The 16498-nt window shown below is 35.0% G+C and overlaps 1 protein-coding gene across 10 annotated transcripts in view; it reads right to left on the bottom strand.

Annotated features, from left to right (window-relative positions):
- The window catches only part of RIC8B (RIC8 guanine nucleotide exchange factor B), a 90217-nt gene that overhangs the window by 45038 nt on the left and 28681 nt on the right, over positions 1-16498 (bottom strand). For all 10 annotated transcript variants that reach the window (XR_002779035.1, XR_897578.2, XR_002779036.1 and 7 more), the window contains exons 3-4: positions 11722-12330; positions 2354-2448 (exon numbers count right to left, since the gene is read on the bottom strand). Coding sequence is in view for 3 of the 10 variants with exons in the window: in XM_011387024.2 (XP_011385326.1) it covers positions 2354-2448; positions 11722-12330 (704 nt within the window). In the remaining 7 variants the exon portion in view is untranslated. The remainder of the gene's footprint in view (positions 1-2353; positions 2449-11721; positions 12331-16498) is intronic.

The following is a 16498-nucleotide window of genomic DNA, read 5'->3' as shown; positions in this document are numbered from 1 at the left end:
AACAAAATACCAAATTGTGAAACAATTTTTAAAAGGAGATTTGAAACTAAATATTGGATCTAATAGCCAATACACTTCTTACAGTAACACTAATAGAAGCAGTGTTGTGGTGGCCACGTGGTAGCAGCAGCTCCCCATTTACTGAGAGCTTACTCAGTGCTGGGGGCAGAGTGCTTTATTAATTTCTCATCTAATCATTATTGCAACCTTTTGAGTTTGAAAATAATGCATAACCATACTTTATACTGTCCAGGTTTACCTATTTCATTACATTTTTCATTAAAATAAATCAGTGTCAAAAAAACATTAGAGAATAACTTTAAAAATGAACTAAGATCTTACTTTGAAACGTTCTGATTTTTTTTCTTAAACTTATGTTTTGCACACACACACACGAACTGTTTTCAGGGTCACTACAAAGGAGCAGACTTTAGTAGATATTACAATTCTAGTACGGTTCCTAAAATAGCCCTTTAAGGTTGGTACAGTTTTCTCTGTATTTAAATGGATTATCCTAGAGTCATTACTGCTCAAATGATACTAATTACTTTAATTCCGATTAAAGGGACATGCAGGGCCATTAGAGATAAACTGTCAGGTCAGCAGCAACCTCAATCTTCCAGGAAAGCCTCTATACTCATAAATCCTGTCTAGCTCTAGGGGTAACCCTTCTTATTTACAGTAACTGATAGATATTTTATCAAAGCAACTTTTAAGATTAAAGCAAATTTGAAGAAAAATATCTTTAAAATTTAAGAAAATAAATATTTAAGCATCAGAAAGAAAAATAAAGAAATCTGATTGCTTTTTTAAAAATTTGATATTTAAAATCTCTATGCAGTTTTGCTGTATTTTGACAGATATCAGGTGCTGTGTTAAAATATTATATTCATCCTTCAGAGAATCCTTAGCAATGTTTTTGTGACTAGTGTAACAATTCCTGTCAATACACTTTCTCTTCGCATTTTTGTATGAATGTTTGTTAACTCGTGATATCTGATTTAAAAAAAAATGAATTTACCCCTGGGCTTGTAAACTCATTTTCTCTTACTTTTAGTATCTAGATTTCTAGTCTTTGGACCATAAAAAAATTAACAGTAAGATAAAATGCTAATAAAATCTTTTTAGAAGATATGATTTATTGCAGTTAATCTGATTTTTAAAAAGCACAGTCTCAAGAAAATTAAAGGAATTTTTGATCTGTAGCTGCATAAAAAATTACACTTTTTAATTGTTAAAAACAATCTTTTGAAGGCTTGCAGGGCAGAGCACATAAAGATAACCTACCAACAGACTCATTACAATATCAAATAATAAATTGCCAACCATAACAAAAATAACATGGAGTTTCTTGAAAAATAACAATTAAGGGTAAGTTTTATTTTACACTGTGGTTGTGTCTCCATAGTTATATTTAAGCCACATTTTGGAAAACAGAATATTGCAAATGCCCCAAAGCTAATTTCTACTTATTAAGAAGAACCCAATATTATTAAATTTGCTTGTAAAACAGAGTTAATGCAAAAAGTTTTTTTTTTTGCAGATTTTAATTTATTTGAATTGTTTAAAATGCCATGTGTGTTCTTATAAAGCACCATGAGCAGTTTTATGTTCAAGTCAGAAGTCTTGTTACTACAAATGTGATCTAGAATAAAGTAATAGAACTAGAAATTGCGTTAGTACTAATGAGTTGTTCTCATAGAATAATACATTTTAACAGCAGTCCATTTACAGCTCTAACAGTCAAGTCATAAAACTTTTTTATATTTATTTTTTATATTAAAACTTGAGACTGTAACCTAATTCTTATAAATTTTAAAATTTAATTAATATTGCTTAAGATATGTTTTTTGGTAAATACTTTTACAATGAGATTAGTGAGAGTATTGGTTTAAGTGTAGTAATTAAAAGCAGGGTTCAAATCCACGCTCTTTCATTTATTAAGGCTATGTGATCTCGGAGAAATTGCTTGATCTTTCTATGCCTCAGTTTCATCATCTTTTTAGGGAAAAATAGTGGTACCTCCTTCATAAGGCTGGTGTGATGATTAAAAGAAGTTAAGATGTCACACACAGTATTCAATAACTGTGTGCTATTATTATAGTTGTTCTGGGGTTTCCTGTTGAATGCAACAAATGTCAAATTCTTTTCTCTTTGTTGGAACTCGATATAACAAAGTCAAAGGGGACAGAATGAAAACTTTTCATCAGGGCATAGTAATGATTTCTGACCTGACAGATAGCTGATTTACTGTAATATTTTCACTTTCTCGTCTAAAGCAATTAAAATTAGATACATAAAAACAAGAACTGATGATGTCCTTCGTTGAGATACAAATATAGAGGTTACCTACCTGTGCAGCTCTTCTGTTTTGTCTTCAGTTGGACCTACGATTAGTAAACAATGGCGAAGGACAGCTGCCATGACACGAAACTGATGAGAATCACTCTATGGCAAATAAAAAAGAGAGGAAAAAAGTTGGGGATTGAGTTCACCTTAATGAAGGAGTGTGGTGCATTACTACATCCCTGGGAGTCATCTTATGTCCCCGCGCCAAAACAGTCATTCTTATACCACACATGGTAGAGGTCAGGATATTCTAGGAAGAATTTCCAAGACAACAGTCAGTGAACAGTCATTGTCTCATATGAACAGCTACAGTCACCTCCATAAATGGCTGAAACCAGAAGTCGATCTAGCAGGCTCCCTTAGGGCATGTCAGGCAGAGAGAGACACGATCAGCACCCATGCATTACCCACGCTGTTTTACTTTATTTTAGGATTCCATTCAACTAGGGATCTTTTCCATTTCTAGAAAGGCTAGGTTAGATTCTTTGGCTCACACTGTTCTAGTTTACTAGTCATCATTAAAGTTATACAAATGTAATGCTATTGGATATTTTAGGAGCAGGTTGTACATGCTTAGCAAAAATGGCTCATCTCTTAACTTTCAAAAGCAATGGATTAAAATCTATAATCTATTTACTTCATATTTATTTATTTATTTCTATTTACTTATATTAGTTTTAGGTACACAGTACAATGGTTAGACTTTTATATAATTTATGAAGTGACCCTATTGACTTCATTTTAATGAATCTTCTAAATCTCCTAGTTTCCCTAGAGCTACCAACAAGTGATGAAAAACAAGTGATATGAGTTTAATCTATCAGTGGTATTAAAGACACAGAGTCAGAGGGAAGAAGGCAAACAGCAGGAAATAAGCTAAGCTCTGAATAATTACTTGGTTTACCTTCTCATTTTTAGTGAGATCTTGGGGCACTACAATTTCTTTAATCTCTGCATTAAGGTCATATCTCTCTTCTTCCAGATTTTTAGTAATTAAGAAGACTTATGAAATCAGTGATAATTATGCTAGAGATCATTGATATGCTATACTTCAGGAAAGTTCTAATTACCTCAAAAGCTATTAAACTTTTTTTTTAAAACTTCAGTATATACAAAATTGATTTCAAGTCTATATTAAGTGAAATATAGTCACGTATTATACATATATATCCTATATTCATATATATAACTCATCCTTCTAGGAAGATGTCTCTTATAAAATCTAACAACAGGCACACTTTTATTACTCATAATGCAGATGACAATATTTTAAACATAAGACCATCACGTCTTATAGAGATAAAGGCCTCAGTGGCACAAGAGAAAAAGCAATGTACTTGGAGTCAGGAGTGTAGGTTGTGAACTTAGACAAATCACACAGCTTCTCTGAGCCAAAGTTTCCCCACATGCATCTCCGCAAACATGACGTTGTTAGGGTTATAAAAGGATTAAAATAAGGATGATACACATGCAAATGCTCAGTACTTTCAATGAAATATTTGAAGGTGAGGAGAAAGGATGAAATGAGTGATAATCGAATAGCTGTGTGTGAGGAGTAGGGGAGGGTAAAGGACAAGAGTGACCGGTGGGATGCCAGAGACACTAAAACTGGAGGGGTTGGAATGAATGCTGTCCCGTTTGCCACCCATCTTCAAATGCCTGAATCAAAATTCTCTAATACGCAAACATACTTTTATTTATCTCAAATTACCCAAAACACCCTGAAATGCATTAAAGCTCATCCATCACTTAACTTTTAATAATCATATTTTCCTTGGTTTTGAAAATTAACTGGGAATGTACTTCCTTTTAAACCAGATTTTCCTTTATTCTAGATATCACAATTTTTTTATCCTGATGTTGACAAGACTCTTGCAAAACTACCCATTTTCGCCTTTCCATTATCAGCAAATGCACACCAAAACCCTACTTCCTTCCATCCCATTTCCTCCTGCCCAATTTTCATAACACCAGTTCCCAAGTTGTACCCTGCATCTGCAATATCTCTTTTGCCATAAATCCATTAAATTCTATCTCTCTGCGTAAAACAGTTACTGAAATTCCTTATTGTTTGCCTCCACTCTTGGCTTTGTGGCTTCCTTTTTTATCCTCTAGGTCTCAGCTAAAATACCTTTTCAGAGAAGCCCTTCTTTGACCATCATATCTAAGTAGATTCCTTCCTTCCTTATTTTCTATCAGTACACCTTTCATGGAATCATAATTTGTAATTCCACATTGGTTTATATACACTGTTTTCTTCACTGACCTAATACCTTTGCATGTGTATAATAGGTATTTAATCATTTTTAATGTAAATGGTAAGTAAAACATAAGCAAAAAGTGCCCAAATCATAAGTGTACAGCTTGATAAAATTTTCACAAAAATGAGCACATCTATCTAATCAACACAAAAATGATGCATTGGTGCAGTGCCAAGATTAAGAATCCCAGAATTCCCCTCTTGGCCCCTTCAAATGACAATCTTCTGCTCCTCAAGGGTAATCCTTATGTCTAACATCATGGGTGATTTTTGTTGTCATTGAACTTTAAATGAATGGAATCATAAAGTATAGACCCCTTTGCATCTGGTAGTGAAATTCATCCACATTGTTGTGTGTAGTTGCAGTTGGTTTGCCTTCATTGCTTGAGGACAGCGTTATTTGAAGTGCAATTTGTAGACCACTGCTGGTCCACATTTGCTTGCCACTGATCTGCAATTCCATGCGTAGGAAGGTGCATGGGAGCATCTAGAAATTTTTGAGTGATTTGGCCTTGTGTGTAATAATGTACTACAGAAGAGTTCCATTCTGACAGGGAAAAAAATCTGGTCCTGTACCACAGTTAGGTTAAGAAAACACTCGTGAATACAACGAATACATTACAATTTACTTATCCATCCTAGTCTTGATGGACACTGATTATTTCTAGTTTTGGACTATGTACCGAAGAGTGCTGCTATGAACATACTTTTTACACATCATTTGGTATGCTGGGTCACAGGGCATTCACATATGTCAAGCTTTAGAAGGTACTGCCAAACAGTGTTTCGAAGTGTTTATACCAATTTATGTTTCCACCAGTTGCTCAACAGCTGCGTCAACACTTGGTATTGTCAGCCTTTATAATTTTGGGCATTCTCATGGGTGTGCAGTTGTCTCATGGTTTTATCATGCATTTTCCTAACAATTAATAAAGTTGAATACCTTTTCAGATGTCTATTGGTCATTTGGATAATAGCTCTTTAGTAAAGCGCCTGCAAGCCTTTTGCCTACTTTTCTATTGGGTTGACTGACTTTATTTGTATGAATGTGTAGGACCATTTAATATATTCTGGTAGAGTCCTTTATTGCATTTATGTATTACAAATATTTTCTCTCATTTGGTGGCCTTTTTACTTTCTTCTCTTGATTAACTAATTTTAATGAAGACCAGTTTTTTTATTTTTCCTTTATGGCTTGATCTTTATTTTGTCCTGTTTTAGAAAGCTTTGCCTATTTAAGAAATGTTTGACTTGTTTATGTTAAAGCCATGAAGATAATCTTCTATTTTCTTCTAAAAGATTTATTATTTTACCTTTCATATTTATGTCTCTTATCCATCTCAAAGTAATTTTTTAGATGGTATAAGGCAAAGATTCAAATTCAGTTTTTTCATATAGCCATACAATTGATCTAGTGAAATTTATTAAAAGCCCATCTTTCTCTTACTGTACTTCAATGTTACCTGTATCATAAATCAGTTGACTATATGCGTAGGTTTATTTCTAGACTCTTTTTTCTACTTCATTGGTCTATGTCGCAACAAATATTTGTTGAATGAGTGCTATCATTTAAGAAGTCTTACTTAACAAAGGTTAGAGTGGACACTATTTCCTAATGTTGGTTATTCTGCTGTATGACTTTCCATAAATAAAACTCTCTGATCTTTAGTGTCCTCATTTGTCAAATGGGGTTAATGCCCCTGTCTCACAAGGATGTTGGAAGGATTAAACTGCTCTTTATAAAACATTATACAAGCACAGTTTATACAACTGCCATTTACTTGCTTCATGATTTTTATTTTGGTATCATTAGGGCATCAATATTCTCTCCTCTGAAATCATACCATCCCCAAAGGCTGAGAAAGAAAAGTCCCTAAGGACAAAGAGAGGAGGAAGAGAGAGAAAGCAAGCAGGCTTGCTGTAACAGTGGAAATCAAAATGAGATGACACTAACAGAGAGATTAAAAACTCAGGAAATTCTTTGGGATCTCTTTACATAGACTTTATTTCTTAATTACAGATTCTATTACTGTACTGTTGCTTTTTTCCTCCTGCGCAAACTAGAAGATTTCACTTTTGTTTGGTAAAGGTATTGAGTTCCTTACGCCCCTTCATTCAAAGCTTTAACCGATCTAATCAATGCCTGAGAGGAAGTATAAAGGGAAAATATTTTGCACCAATGAGTCCTAATCTGGTTTTGTTATCTCGAGGTAGTTCTAACTACTTCAATGAGGTTTGTAAAACTTGTATATGGAAAATTCAATTTCAATTCTATAAAAGGTGAAAAGCTAACAAAAACACAGATGTGCATGTACATAAGTGCTCTTAACTGGAATATAGTTATAACTCAGACAGCATTTCACCCTATGTTTTACCCTAGACCTTTTGCTTACCTCTACTTTGTTATGTGTCCCACTAAATCGTGTATGTTCAAAAATCTCGTCTCCTTACAGGCAAAAATTAGGTACTTTACCTCTTTACACTATTGCATCTATCATGGTGCTAGGCATAAAATAAATGCTTTTTTGAATTAACTTACAAAAGAAAATATAAATGTTATAAAATAGAGCATTGTAATTCCAAAAAGGCTAGAAAATTTGCTCCTATAAACGATGTTATTAAATTTTTAAGACTTCTAGAGAATTTTTAAATAGCTTTGAAAATTTAAAAGGTACCATAAACTTTCCTTCCTTCCTGTCAACTTCAGGCTATTTTCCCCACGTATTTCCGCTATATAGATATCAAACTATATCACATTAAATTTTTCATTAAGCGAATATTTACTGAACACTACTTTGTGCTAGGTATGTTGCTTAGTGGAAAGACTGCCACTGGGGTCAGACAGACCCCCAAAGATCTAGACTATACGGCATTTGAAGCAGCTGTGCACTGCAGAGGTGACTCTTCTTTTTCAAACACAGAAAATTAGAGAAGAGTAGAAAATAATGTAACAAACAGTTGTATATCTATCTGTGTTTTTATATCTGATTTTCCTATTAAACCATTAGTTCTTTGCAAGTGGTGATAATTTATCTTGATGCATTATCTTGCATCTTTATCTTGTGTGCCTAACACAGAACTTGGCACGTACTGGGCACTCAATATGTTGCTGAAAAATGATTCAAGGAAAAGAAAATGGTATGGCTTGAAGCTTTATTTTTATTGAATTAATATCATGTTCTTTTTTCACATTTCCTTTAAAATAATTATGGAACAAACCTCTTCTGTCACACTGTGACATTCCCAATTACCTTCTAAGGACACTCACTGTTTAATTTTGCTCAAATAGCTTCCTTTGACTACTCAGTACTTGTATAGCTTCTCTGGTTGCACTTGGTTGTCTGGCTCTGCCATGGCTGTTGGTCCTTGTATTTTCTCATTACATTGCATTGGTACCTGGGAAGCACTGCAGAAGGAATGTGTGCTAAGTGAGGAATCTCCAGAACAACCTGCTCTCCTTTATCAGCAGAGAAATACAGCCCAGTGTTAAAGCAGGAAGATGATGAGCCCTTTCCAATTCACTTTTCTAGAATGGACTTCGGGTCTTGCTAAAAGGATCTTTTGACCTTCTTAAACACACTACCTTTAGGAAAGGGAGAGAAAAAGAGAGGGAAGAAAGAAAAGAGGGAGGGAGAGAGGAAAACAAGACTGACACCACAAGTAGAAATAAGACCAGCTACATTTCTTAGTGAATGGAAAGAACTCTACAAATTAATTTGGTGATGGTAAGGCAGGCAGGAATTTAACACTGAGGCATAAACCTAAAAATGAACAAATGGCACTAATTTGCTAAACCTCAAGTAAAACCTACTCATTAATTTTCTGTTTATGGTGAATTATAAATGAAGTCATAAAAATACCTACTAAAACAGTTAAAACCAAAACCAAACATCTGTATTTTCTGAAAGGAAACTGTATTTTTTGTAATGGTTGAACTGTGAAATAGGTAAAGATTTTCAAAAGTGAAATGTCCAGGGTTTGAAGAGGTATAAAGTAGCACTACGCTCAAGGTCAATTTGGCAATCCAAATTGGTTTTGAAAAACCCTTTGACCCAACAATTCCGGGAATTCAACTATGAAGATTTTCCCAAGAAAATTCACTGTATTATTATTTGAAATAGCAAACAATTGTCAACAATCTAAATGCCTACACATAGGGGATTTGTTAAATGCTGACAATTCTGAAGGAAGAATTTGTTAAAACTGGAGAAGAAAGGGGTTGTTAATTTTTTTTTTTTTTTGGTTGCAGAATTCTTTTTATTCACCAAATGAAATCTAGCTACAGCCCAAATTTAAAAAGAAACAACAGCAATAGCAACAATCCAGGGCTCTTTTTAAAGCAAGAGTGAGGAACATCAAACATTGTTCACTTCACCCACCCCCAGGAGCTATTCCTACGAACTTTATGGCTTCAAGGAACACATTCTGAAAACCACTACTCTTTAAGAACATTTGTTGTAAAAATAAGATCAAGATTATAAAATTACTGCATTTTTGTAAAAAAAAAAAAAATACATATGTTTATATGTTATACAATGAAAATGGTTAGAAATATATGCATCAAATGCAAATAGTGCTTATCTTTGAGTGGTGAGTTTATAGGTAATTTGTATTTTCTTCTTGTTTGCATACTTTTTTCCCCACAGATTTTCTACAATTAGTATACATCGTTTTCATAACAAAGAAAATAATATTAGTTATTTTGTTATATTTTAAAGTTGGATTTTTCTGTACAGTGTTTTCCATGTCTCTTTATTTCAATTGGTATTTTAAAGCATTAACAATTCTATAGGTGTTTGCTAAATTGGAGAATGATATCTTTCATTTGACAAGTGATATATTAAAATCCAGGTAAATGGACTCTTTCTGGCAAGTTTCTCTGTGTCCTTAATATAGATTTTCATCATACTAAGTTGTGGGTACCTCACTAAAAAGTACACTATGCTGATTTCTGTGTCTTTTCACATGCTGTTCATTTTCTGGGAAATGCTCATCCGCCATTCTTCAAATGGCTGAATCATTCTGTCTTCGAATTTCAGGAGAGACCGTCAGAGGTCTTCTGTGACTATACTAAGTACAATCACTGCATTGTTTCTTTCTTAGCACTTAATACAATTTGAATTATATAACTATTTACTTATTACCTCTCTCACCAACAAAATAGGAGTTCCATGAAAGCAGAGGCTGTGCCTATTATTTGTCAATATATTACATAACACACAGCAGAACACTTAGCAATTGTCCATAAATATTTGTTGACTGAGTGACTAAATGTATGCTAAAATTTGAATTTGGAGACTTAATAGAGACTCGAGTGGCTTAAAAAACCTATCCCACACTCTTGACTAAATGAATTGGCTATTTTCAACACTGTTTACATTTCTGATAACTTTAATAATAGCCCAGAGTCACATTAATGGGGCACATTTTATAATGGTTGTATCATCTGATCCACAACCCAAGAGGCACTAGGTCTGCTGAGATGCCTGCTTTGGGACTATTGATCTTTTCTTATGGATCTTTTGGAGAACAAACATTCCATTACATAGAATGAGTATTTCTTTGCCACATGAACATTTTCTTCTAAAACTTCTAGCCCCACTATTACTAAAAACTGAAGCATACTAATGAGAGCTAATCTCAATTTATTGATATTTATTCCATGCCATCCCATACATACACTGATATGCAGCCATTGAGTTATAAATCCTTTTTGTCAGGAATCTGAATAGTCTGAGCTACTATTTGGGGCACAATTCAAATAACAGAAGGTCCAACAATGGCAAACCAACAGTCTCAGAAAGCTCTTGCAACTAAATGGAAAACTTAAAAACACCAAAACAAACAGTGTAAGAAAAATAACCACAGAAGGTACCAAATAAGCATAGAGACATAACATTTTAAATACTTCCAAATATTTGGTTTCAAAGCATAAATGGAGCATGTGGGCTTTCCACATCTTTTTCTGCCAAGTCCCAGGAAAAACTGACCATACTACAGTCATCTAAAACAGCTGTTAGGACTGATCTTCAAATATTTGGTTTCAAAATATAGACCTATTTGCACTTTAAAACTCAGATGCCTGCATACTCCCACTATATTACTGCACTGAGATAATCCTTTCAAAGCAGGCTGCTGGCAAAAACAGATCTTTATTCATGGTGAGAACTGCTTCAAATGGACACAGCAAAATGTTAACCTAAAATCAATTGTTAGAAAAGATAATTTGCTCTAGCATCAAAATGCTTTTTTTTTTTTAAAAGCGGAAGATGAATTTCACCAGATGTTTAAGGTTAAGGAGAGAGGGTAAATGTAAAATGTCGAGATTCTAGAAACAAGGAAAAAGAGCTTATGTCTGCTTCACTTAAAATTGTTGACTTCCTTAAACTAAGTTTCTTGTTTAGCATAATGTTCTTCTGGGTACTCAAATATAACTATCAAATCTGCCTTACTTTGAGTTGCTGGAAGGTCCAAGCCACAGAAAAGAATCTTAGTCTAGAAATAAGTCAAGTGGTTTAAAATAACCTTTCCCATACTCTCGTGTAATTATGCTTGTTTTCTAGGACTGTGCACAAGCATGGGTATCAAGTTGCAGTCTTACACTTCTGAAAGTTATCTAACACTATAAAGTAACACTCTAGGAGACTGGATGATAAGTGATAACACAGCATCTTTTACTCTTCCGAGCAGACGTCAATTCTCATTATCAGTTTCAACTGGCCTGATTTATCCTAACTTTTAAGACGGCAGCCATTGAAAATGCCTATACCTTTATGAACCACATTGTTTTGTTTCCCTTCAAATCTTATAATTTAAACCTTATTCCTGAAAGAGGCTTCTTAAAAGAAAAGACATGATAGCATGGCTCAGAGAAGGAATTATATTTGGCATCTTACAAAACGATAGTCTATCTTCACCCTATTCTTCTGATAAGTGTTACACAAATGGAAAGAAATGGTTAAGAAATTAATCTTGAGTCATACAACTGATTAATGGAGGAACTGAACGTTTTTTCCATTTCCCAACTTAGCATTCCTCCTTTGCAGGCAGCTCTAGGAATGCCCCAGACCAATTAAATTCCATGGTAGATAAGAATATCCTTTTAACCTTACCTCTTTATGCACCTTCCAACTGTCTACTGTCACATTGAAGAGAGCTTTGAGGGCCTCAATGGCACAGTCTGTCTCCTGAGGTGAGAGAGGAGGTCCATTATGGTCTATGGCCGATTCATACTCATCGGTCCACTTGATGCTAAAGGCACTTTCCAAGATCTGGGTTAGCAGCGGTAGTCCCTGGAGCTCATAGCGCAATTGTGACCTGATGTCGGTGTGCAAAAGTGACAGGAGGAAGAGCAAGCGCAAGTCAAAGCACTTAATGTCATTGATAAACTTTCGGTCCTTGCACTTTCTTAGGAGATTACAGAGCTTTGCAGCAAGGTTAAGTTCCAGGCTGAGCTGCTGTGCCATTTGACTGTTGAAAACTATGTTACATAGACATTTTAACGACTCCACAATAACTGGGAACTCTGACACCTTCTCCAAAGAATCATCCGACTCATTTAGTTTGGCTAGTCGCAGCAGTATCTGCATATTTTCCTTGGTTGTTACAGGAACTAAAATCTTTTTGTCTCTGGAGAGAATACGGAGAACTTCCAGGCAGGACACTTGACATGTTGTTGGGATGTCCTTTATAAGAACTTTAAATATGCCTTCACAGAGTTTCTGAAAAATAAGAACAAGTATGCAAAAATCACTATTTGGCTTAAATGATTTAAAATAGAATGTTTCTCTACCAATGTATTTAATAGCATTTCAAGGTCTAGCTAGAAAAGATTTTTATTATTTTTAGATCACAAAATATTATAACTGAAACAGACCTTATATTGGGTGTACTTCTCTTACTTTATAGATATGGAGATTGAGGGCTAGAGAAGTTAAGTCACTTCTGCTGGGCCAGACTGAATTAGTGGGGGTAGTAAAAGCTAGGGTTTCCTAATTTCTAGCCAATATTCGCTCTATAAAATCATTTCTTCTCTTTTAAATTCACCAGTTTCAAATGTCTGAAATAGCTTTATTCTCAATAGATTTTGAACATCAGACTACATATAATATCTGAATGGAAGGCAATCAGTCTGAATCATAGCTGTTCCTTTCCCAGAAGTAAAGATTAATGCCTTGAGATTTGGTTCACAATTGCTCATGAGTACAGGCTCTTATAAAAAGACTTAAAGAAGTATGCGTTTGTGCTGAATCTTAGCTGTGCTATTTCATCTGAATTTATAGTTCTATGGCAGTAGTCCCATGTTTTATAAACTGTAGAACTCTCTTTAGCTAACGTAACAATATTTAATCATCAAGTGACCTCCGAGATCTCCAGACAAAACTGCTAAAAATTATTCTAAATTGGATTCCAAAGAGGGCTTAGCTAGCATATACGATGCCTGCGAGTCAATCACAAAATGGTGCCCCTTTCCAGGCTGACTAACTGCAAAAGAGTGTTCCTACTGGGTGGACAAATTACAAAAAAAAAACCCTCTTCCTCTGGGCAGCCTGGCGCCAGGACACATGGCTTGGGAAGCTCATAGGGTGAGCAAGATCTTAGTTCCCCTTTGCTCTCTTGGTATAGAACACAGATTACACAAATATATGTAGTAGTCCTGGTTCCAAATCTTGCTACCACTATATCAGAAACAATTCTTTTAGGATGGACCCAAAGTGTACTCTATCTTGAATTTTTTGAAAAAGTTATTTCTATCATTGCCTAATTTAAGAACCATTAATCACTCTCTCAAAACTCAATCTCCAGATTTCTTTTCCATAAACTGCAGTTCTGGGGCTCTCAAGCTCAGGCCTTTTATATGGAACGAGCAAGTATAACCATTCCACTGCTAACTATTTCTGTACCCATTACATTTTATAAAAAAAACAGCAACAATTATGACTAATGTAAGATTTCACAAAGTCTCTGTTAACCTATCATCAGATTTTAACTCTTAAAAAAGAGGCTATCTGTGTGGGTCAAGCATCATGAACTTGACAGGAATCTTAGGCTACGTGTACCTTCTGAGTACATCCTAGTTCCTCAGCTATGGAAATGAAGCCTATTTTAAATGTACTGTGTTCTCTAGATGGAGGTGGGAAGGAAATTAACCTGGCAAGCTACAAAAATTCTGAAACAATGTCAACTCTATCCCCACCATATCTGATAACTAGAAAGGTCTTTCATTTAATGTTTTAATATCATTAAATCATTAAAAAATGTTAAATCATTCTTAAAAAAATGAATGCAGTTTGTGAGTAGGGGAAAGTATGATGTACCCATTATTCAAAATACATAAAATAAGAAAAATTTCCTCCAATTTCAGATCTTTCACATTCAAGACCCCCACCCCCAAATATCCACAAACTACTACTTACCTGTTATATTCCTGGGAGTGGATTCCAATAACCTTTGCTCCCACATGATTTTACTCAAGAAGGAAATAATCTACATTTATATGTTTAGGTTAAGAAATATATATTAAAGTATCATAAAATATTATATATGTGAATTTGGAGTTTACATATCTAATAAAACACAGATATCTTTACCTCCTTCCTTTTTAAACTCAAAACAATAAAATCCCCACCCCCTCATGGGCGACATGGCTCCTTTCTTCCTGTGCCTTCAGACTCAAGAAAGAAAAAAGCAAAGTATGAATATAAATTGGAATAGCCAAAGCTATAAAACAAATGGACTGTGAAACTCTGGGGCATAGGACGGCTACATGAAAGAGATTAGAGGTGCCTACAAAATTTATAGTTAAAAACTGCCTCATCTAAAGGCTTGCAGATCAACTGCCAATCAAAGACAAGAATTCTAGTTTTAAAGCAGTTTTCAATCAATCTAGTTTTAGAGCACAGTTTTATTAAACATGTTACTTCTCATTAGAGACTTGTCTCACATAATGACTGTGAGGTAGCTTTTTGCTATAATGTCTCTTGAAAAGTAATACCACTCTTGGACAATGACTACTCTCCCCTTTTCTGCATTAAAACTTTAAAAAAAAAATCAAAGACATACTCAAAATATAACAAAAGAAGTGGTATTTATTAGACACACTCGTTGTTTTACTCAATACAATCACTTCTATTAGAGAATATGAATAAGAACAAATTAATAAATCGTGTACCACATTTGAATGAATCAGAAAAGTTTTGCTTTGCATAGGTATACCAAGCAGGACTGAAGAGATAGTATTCTTTATGATTCCTCCATCTGTTGAGTGTGCACACTGCTTCTGTGTTTCAAAGGTACAACTGTATTTTGTCCTTACTTTGCCCTAAAAGTATTTTTCTGTGCTACGACTAAATTTTCATTGATTTTACTTTCCCTAAACCATGCCCTGCTCTCTTCACTTTCCATAGCTCCTTGCTGTCCACAGAATGCAGCTGAAATGAGCCAGTGTCCTCTTTCCTACTGATGTCTCTGTTAGAATCCCATCCCTTTCTTTTCCAAGTGCTCAAAATGACTCCCAGGCCCTTTGTCGTATGTCCCGCACTGAGCCATTTCCTGCACTGTTCCTTCAGCATGGCATGCCCTGACACGATGTCCACCAAGTCAAGATCCCACTCTTTTTCTAAGGCTGAGTTCGAGGACTGAGGGGTTTATAGGCCTCCCCAGCCACTCCCTCCTTTGCTTTCTTTCTGTTTGTGCCTCCAACAGCACTCACTCCTTCTGCAGACTCCTTAGGAACAGAGGCTATATTTCATCTGAGTCCCAGTGGCTTGCCCAGGTGTGCTAAAACTACTTTTAAGTGCAAGATAACCATAAACTCCCAAAGATTACCTGCCTCAAAGTCTACCACCTGACTTTCCAGCACTTTCCAAAGAATGACTTCTTTGTATTCCTCCTCCACCAGCCACCACTGACTATCAGTCTTCTGTTCCTCAATTTGCAAGTAAAATAAACCATCATTCCATTTTAGGTACAGACTATTTTTATTTACTTTCAAAGTATTCATTCTACAAACTTGTTTTCATTATATATTTTTTTAATCTCAAAATTATTTTGGTATCTCAGATAATCATAAAACACATACTTTTTTCCATTAAAATTAATGAAAATCTTTTCTGATTTAATAACATTTCACTCAGAGGTCAGGTTTTCAGGAATGAACTAAAGTCATAAAGCAAAAGTTACAATTACTAAAAATCACAGTCTGCGAAAAGGCCCTTTTAAAATGCTCATTAGCTTAGGAATAGCCATGGCTATTTCTATAAAGTTAGAGTGCAAGACCCAGCAGCAGAGATTCAAGAGTAAGATCCCAATGGTTCTCCAATGCTAATACCACTTATTGCTCCCAAATTTGTGGTTTGCTCCTGAACTGAAATCCTAGAGTATACTATAGTAGTGAGTCTCAAAATTCAGCATGTATCATAATCACCTAAAGGGACTGTTAAAACCCATATTGTTGCACCTCACCCCCAGAGTTTCTGATTCAATCCACCTAGAGTAAGGCTCCAGAACTGGAACTTTTAACAAGTTCCCAGTTGACGCTGCTGTCGGTTCAAGAGCCACACTCTGAGAACCACTGAATTATAGTTAACAATGGACTGATGTCAATTGGATGTTAGGGGCTAGTGGTAAGCTTAGAGTAATGACTGGATAATCACAGAAAAGCAGGCAGTGGATAGAATTAGCACAAGTACCTTAGCTTCTCCTTGACTGCTTTGTGCTAAAGATGTATATGGGTGGCAGAGATAGGAATGAGATGTCACTGTCTGGTCACATTACCTTTCTTAAATGTTAAAAACTATTAAAGGTGTTAAGCACATTACTTGTTGAAAGTCAGGGGTTGGGCTTGAAACTTGTTCTATTTACCACGGACTCTAGAATCTGAACAGCGTT

Source organism: Pteropus vampyrus, unplaced genomic scaffold (genome assembly GCF_000151845.1).
Source record: "Pteropus vampyrus isolate Shadow unplaced genomic scaffold, Pvam_2.0 Scaffold16, whole genome shotgun sequence".
NCBI classification, from domain to species: Eukaryota; Metazoa; Chordata; class Mammalia; order Chiroptera; family Pteropodidae; genus Pteropus; species Pteropus vampyrus.
Note: the sequence above shows the minus strand (reverse complement) of the source record. Positions and strands in the feature narration are given on the sequence as shown.